Genomic DNA, 5322 nt, shown 5'->3' on the forward strand with positions numbered 1-5322 from the left:
CATCCCATTTTGGATTCTTTTGCTGGTAGTAAATATATCAGCAATAAAGTATTCGGGCTCTCCCCTCTCGGCCGTACTTTTGAACGTAGGGCGAGTAGCTTATGTTTCCATGTTTCTGGGTATTGACGCACGTTGTATAACAGCTGCGGTGAATGGCTCAAGTCTTTCGTTTGCTCGTGGACGGTACGTATAGAGGTTGACCGTTGTGTATAGTCCGAACATGCCGCGGTTGCTGATAAATACGCGTACCGCACCGCACCGAAAGAGTAACTCGCTCTCACGCAGACCTCTTTAACTCATCGCGTGTGTTAAACAATGACATATACGAATGCTATGAAGAATTGGTTCAGGTGTCGAGAATGGTCCTTGAATATCTATTTCAGTTTTTCCAAAAAGGGTTGGTAGCTCCATATCAAATACTGGTGCCCGCTCACGATGCTTGGAATTCGCCTTCACGTGCTGTTATATAAAACAAGATCCGACATGTGCCCGTGCATCAATATGCATATCAGTCGTTCTACTCCATCGTTGTCGATATATGCCCTCAAGGCTAATATGTATAGCCATTTTGCTAGTCGAGTAGTGGAATCATTCCGAAAGGGTTGTTTCTTGGATGACCTTCTGGAATCTTCCTTCAAGTTTGTCAGATTATCATTGGGGAAAGGGTTGCATCTTGTAGTTGAATCTGTTTCAATACTTCTAGGTGTGGTCCAGTGTGTGAAAGTGTGTTGATTTGGTTAACAACGCCATTTGCCGTATTAATGTGATATGTAGGCCTCAGACCATTTTTTTGGTTTTTATCCCTCTTGTAAATACTGCAGTCACGATAAGATAATCTTTTTGGATGTATTTAACTCGCTTCCATTTGATATATGATTGCCATGTGGTATTCTTGTATCTTCAGAGCTTAGTGATACAGACACTCAGACGTTGTTTGACCTAGCTATATTCGGCCTATTATCCGCCCAACATCCATATTTTCGTCGGTGCACTACTTGACAGCGGCCGTATACGCCCAGGCCATACTATGCGCCTTTACTATGCGCCTGCATTTCACTGATGTGTCATGGTAGCTGAATTTTCTTGGAAGAGTACCCCAGTGTTATTCCTAGACCTGCTTAACATGCATTTAACTTTGTACAAGAATTTTGATTGGCATTCTCTTTGTCGTCTTGCCATGGTAATCAGAGCAAGCTTGTGATCATTGAAAGCGCTTTGATATTGTTCCTTCCATTCTATGAGTCTGTTCTTGCGTCTGGGACCAGTTCTCTTGCCTCCGATCGGTTTGTATAATGGGTCAGCTCGTCTGACACATAATCCGGTATGTGCGTCTTTCCCTTGTATTCTTTGACGCAGGTCAGTTTGATAATCATTCGTAGTGGTCCAGATCTACCATTGCCTAAATATCATTGCGTATATATCGTCGAAGTATCTCTAACGGGGATCTTTTGCATAAGAGTCGACTTCATTCGGTAGCATTTACTACCCATTGTTGCCTTCATATCTGAAGGGTTTAGCAATTTCACCCGTGTACAGATAGTATGTCGTTTCTTCTTTCGCAGATGAGCTTCATGCTTTGGCTTGAATCTCAGCTGTAGGCAACTTATGGTCGACCTTGTCATCGAAGTTGGCTGCAAGAAAGATTTATGATCTACGGATACAATATAGTTTGTCATCGTTCTTGTTTTCTCTTTGACAAAACGGAATTTTCAAAACGGAATTTTCAGTATTTTTAATAATGAACAATCATCTGGAATGAAAATGAATAAGGGGGTATATATTAAAAATCGTACATAGACGCCACTTTTTTAACTTGGATCTGAATTGACGATGTATTGCAATATATGCGAGGTCCGCCACTGCCTCCGAGAGTCCAAGTCCAGCGCTAGGTGAACCCCAGTATGATGCAGCTGCAAAATGGGTGCGCACGGGTCTCGCCGTCAAAGCTGAGGCTTACGTAGCATTGGGACTTCAGTCTATGATGATTGATCACCCATGATGAACCAGCGGTTAATAGTCTGACCACACTCTTTGAATGGAGTGGGGCGTAGGGCCGTGAACTTGGGAAGACCAAATGAATAGAGTAGGTTAGCAGGGCCTGCAGTGAGTAGTCGACGACTAGGCTCAGTCTGCCTCTACTTAGAGCAGAGTGGTAGACTTAGAACTCCTGAAGGCAATACGCAGCTTATGTGGAAGACCCCTTGACACATTTCTAAGGACCCCCTGAAATTACCTACCATTTTTTTCTACTTATGCCTACAGCAAGTATGTACAGAAAAAGCTGGTGGGAAGCAGATATCTATTCTATTTCGATAGCAATACAATATTAAATATTTTAAAATCACAAGTTACACTTTCAGAAATTTACAGAAGCATGCATCCCTACTATTCCTTTACTGATCAAGTACAATCATCGGTCTGGTCTGGCTCTACTGCTGCCCATCCATCCTGGGCTTTTTGGCAGGTGGTTGACCTGGCTGTGGCATAGGCTGTTGCGGTTGAGGCGGCCACTGTCCCTGTTGTTGTGGGGGTCTCATCATACCCATACCCATGTTAGGCATCATTCCCGGTCCCCCCATGCCCATATTAGGCATTATTCCAGGGCCGAACCCAGAGCGTGGTCCCATACCCGAAAAGCCCGGCATCATCGGCTGCATGCCAGGACGCATTCCTGAGATTGTGTATTAATTCGTATGGAAGTTTAGGGGACCATAAAATTTGACAACAATAAAGTGGTGCAATCATGGTGGCACTGAGGTCACCGTTTTTATTCACGCGTGTGGCAAGTATGCTTTAAATGAAAGCTGGGCAGACCGAACATAACTTGTAGTCTAAAAACACACAATCGCTTACCTGGGAATTGCTGCATTTGTTGCGATTGCTGCTGTTGTGGGGCGTTCTGCTGTGATTGCTGAGGCGCTGTGGGTGTGGTGGTTTGTGCAGCAGTGGGTTGTTGACCCACAGCTCCTACCGCAGCTGCGGCACCCTTGGCACCTCCGAAGGCCTGAAGCGGATTGTAGTCAAATGTAAGCAATATGTCAGGGTTTGCAGCGGAGGATCGTATGTCAAGCATTTGATGCGTATTTGTGGCGCAGTTGTGACGAATTGTACTGTAATTGTCCCGTTTATTGGACATGTATCGTGAAACTCGCGTATTTGGCACCCGAGAGAAATTACCCCCAAGAATAAAAACGGGCTATGAAGCTGTGCGTTTGGTATCTGGATATAAAAGTGATATTTTGGACATGTGATTTGAAGCCGCATGTTTGGCATCGAAAGGCCAAACTTTAGAAGAACGGGCACACCAGACAATGGAATAATTTTGATGCGCATAGTAGGTTGACGAAGCCGGTGCGGATATTGTCAAATGCACAAGGTAAATCAAACGCCCGCAGCTGATGCATGGATCTAACGACATGCGGTTGCTGTATGTAATGCGGCAGACATCTGCAGTTTTTACGGTGTATTTTAATGGTAGCATATAGCTTCGCAAAGACACAGGAATTATGACTGTCAACAGAGGTACACAAGCACCAACTAACACCTAACCATGCCTTGCTATACACACCCAGGGCAGAACTACCGACCAACAATCCACCAGCTAAGACTACAAACACCACCACGCAACTGCAAGACACCAATCTATTCATCCATAGCTACAAGACACCAATCTATTCATCCATAGCTACAAGACACCAATCTATTCATCCATAGCTACAAGACACCAATCTATTCATCCATAGCTAAAAGACACCAATCTATTCATCCATAGCTACAAGACACCAATCTATTCATCCATAGCTACAAGACACCAATCTATTCATCCATAGCTACAAGACACCAATCTATTCATCCATAGCTACAAGACACCAATCTATTCATCCATAGGTATGAACAAGGGCAGGGCCCGGCAACCACTTACCGCCATTCGGGACGGGTGGATACCCGGAGTGGTCCCACTCGCAGGCTGAGGTGCAGGTGTTGTGTCCGTTGTCTTTGGTGCCTGCGCTGGTGTCGTGCTCGGAGATCCGTTGGGCTGTGCGTGTGGGTACGCCTGCTGTTTCTGCTGCTGCTGTTGCATCATCATCTGCTGCTGCTGCTGCTGTTGCTGTCTGTGTTGCATTTGCATTTGTTGTTGTTGCTGCATTTGATTGGATTGGATTAATTTGAATTGGATTGGATTGGATTGGATTGAACGATTGAAAAGTTAAGCGAGACAGCGGGAGAATAACGTTTAAATTACTACCTTTTTTTAAAACCTCTCCACTATATTTATGACCAGATAACATTCACTAAATGGTAAAGTGGCATTAGTGGTACCCTATTCCGATCACGGTAGTATAGAAAAGAAGCACAAAAACTTCTACGCTGCACTAGTGCTGGCACGGGTACAAGTGAACATGTTGTCTCATACACAACTATTGCTTCCCAGATGCAGTAACATATAAGCGATTCGAAAACACAATAGGGTTCAATATGTCGTTGTCGACATAAGCCAACCAGCTACCTACGGACAAAATTACAAAAGAAGACATTTTTTAAGGTAAAGATGTGAATGATTGTGGTTGTGTGTTTGAGGGAGTCCTCCAGACTGCGTGATTTGGTGCATTTAGTGCCCGAACCCAATGCGTACAAAGGTATCTTAGCACACATGGCCCATACACGCACAATTACACACGCACATGCACAAATGCCCATTGCCTTTTCACATGCATAACAGGCACACACACACAAATACCTATAACTGTACAGATATATTCACAAACATCCATACCGTTGTATAAATTGGCCTCTCCCCGGGATACAGCCTGTGGCGAGCCTGCCTGCTGTTACGAGACTATCACCTATTGTTGCTGTGCTGCATTGGTATTCGACACATATGCATATACACCCAAACACTCACGGACTGATATTCCATGTATGCATAATCACGCAGGTATACAGACACATATACATATATAAGTGCCTAACGACCATGTAAGTACTAACGTGCAATTGTATTTACATACCAAAAACTGCTGGTGATTGGCTGCTCTCTGGGCAGCGGCTTGTTGTGCGGCTGCCTGCTGTTGCATGACCAACTGCTGATGATGCGGTGGTGCATTTGGGTTCGCTGCTTGGTGAACTGTGGCTGTTGGTGCCGCTGCGGCGGTTTGTGGCACGCTTTCCTTACCTATTTTCTTACCTGGTGCATTTTGATAAGGAGGTATATGTTTAATACATGGAAATATAATGCGAATGTATAAATATAAACATGGATATATATATATATATATATATATATTTATATATATATATGTATATTGTGTATATATATATTGA

General features: G+C 43.9%; 1 protein-coding gene across 1 annotated transcript; it reads right to left on the bottom strand.

The window, feature by feature from the left end:
• Positions 1–2408: 2408 nt before the first annotated feature.
• On the bottom strand, positions 2409–5187 carry SARC_12869 (hypothetical protein; the record flags this gene model as incomplete). Its single annotated transcript, XM_014293017.1, has 4 exons — positions 2409–2671; positions 2854–3004; positions 3923–4141; positions 5010–5187. Coding segments are annotated over 4 exons (790 nt in total), but the record flags the coding sequence as incomplete, so codon positions are not given.
• Between the last annotated feature and the right edge of the window lie 135 nt (positions 5188–5322).

Source organism: Sphaeroforma arctica (genome assembly GCF_001186125.1).
Source record: "Sphaeroforma arctica JP610 unplaced genomic scaffold supercont1.2665, whole genome shotgun sequence".
Taxonomy (NCBI): Eukaryota; class Ichthyosporea; order Ichthyophonida; genus Sphaeroforma; species Sphaeroforma arctica.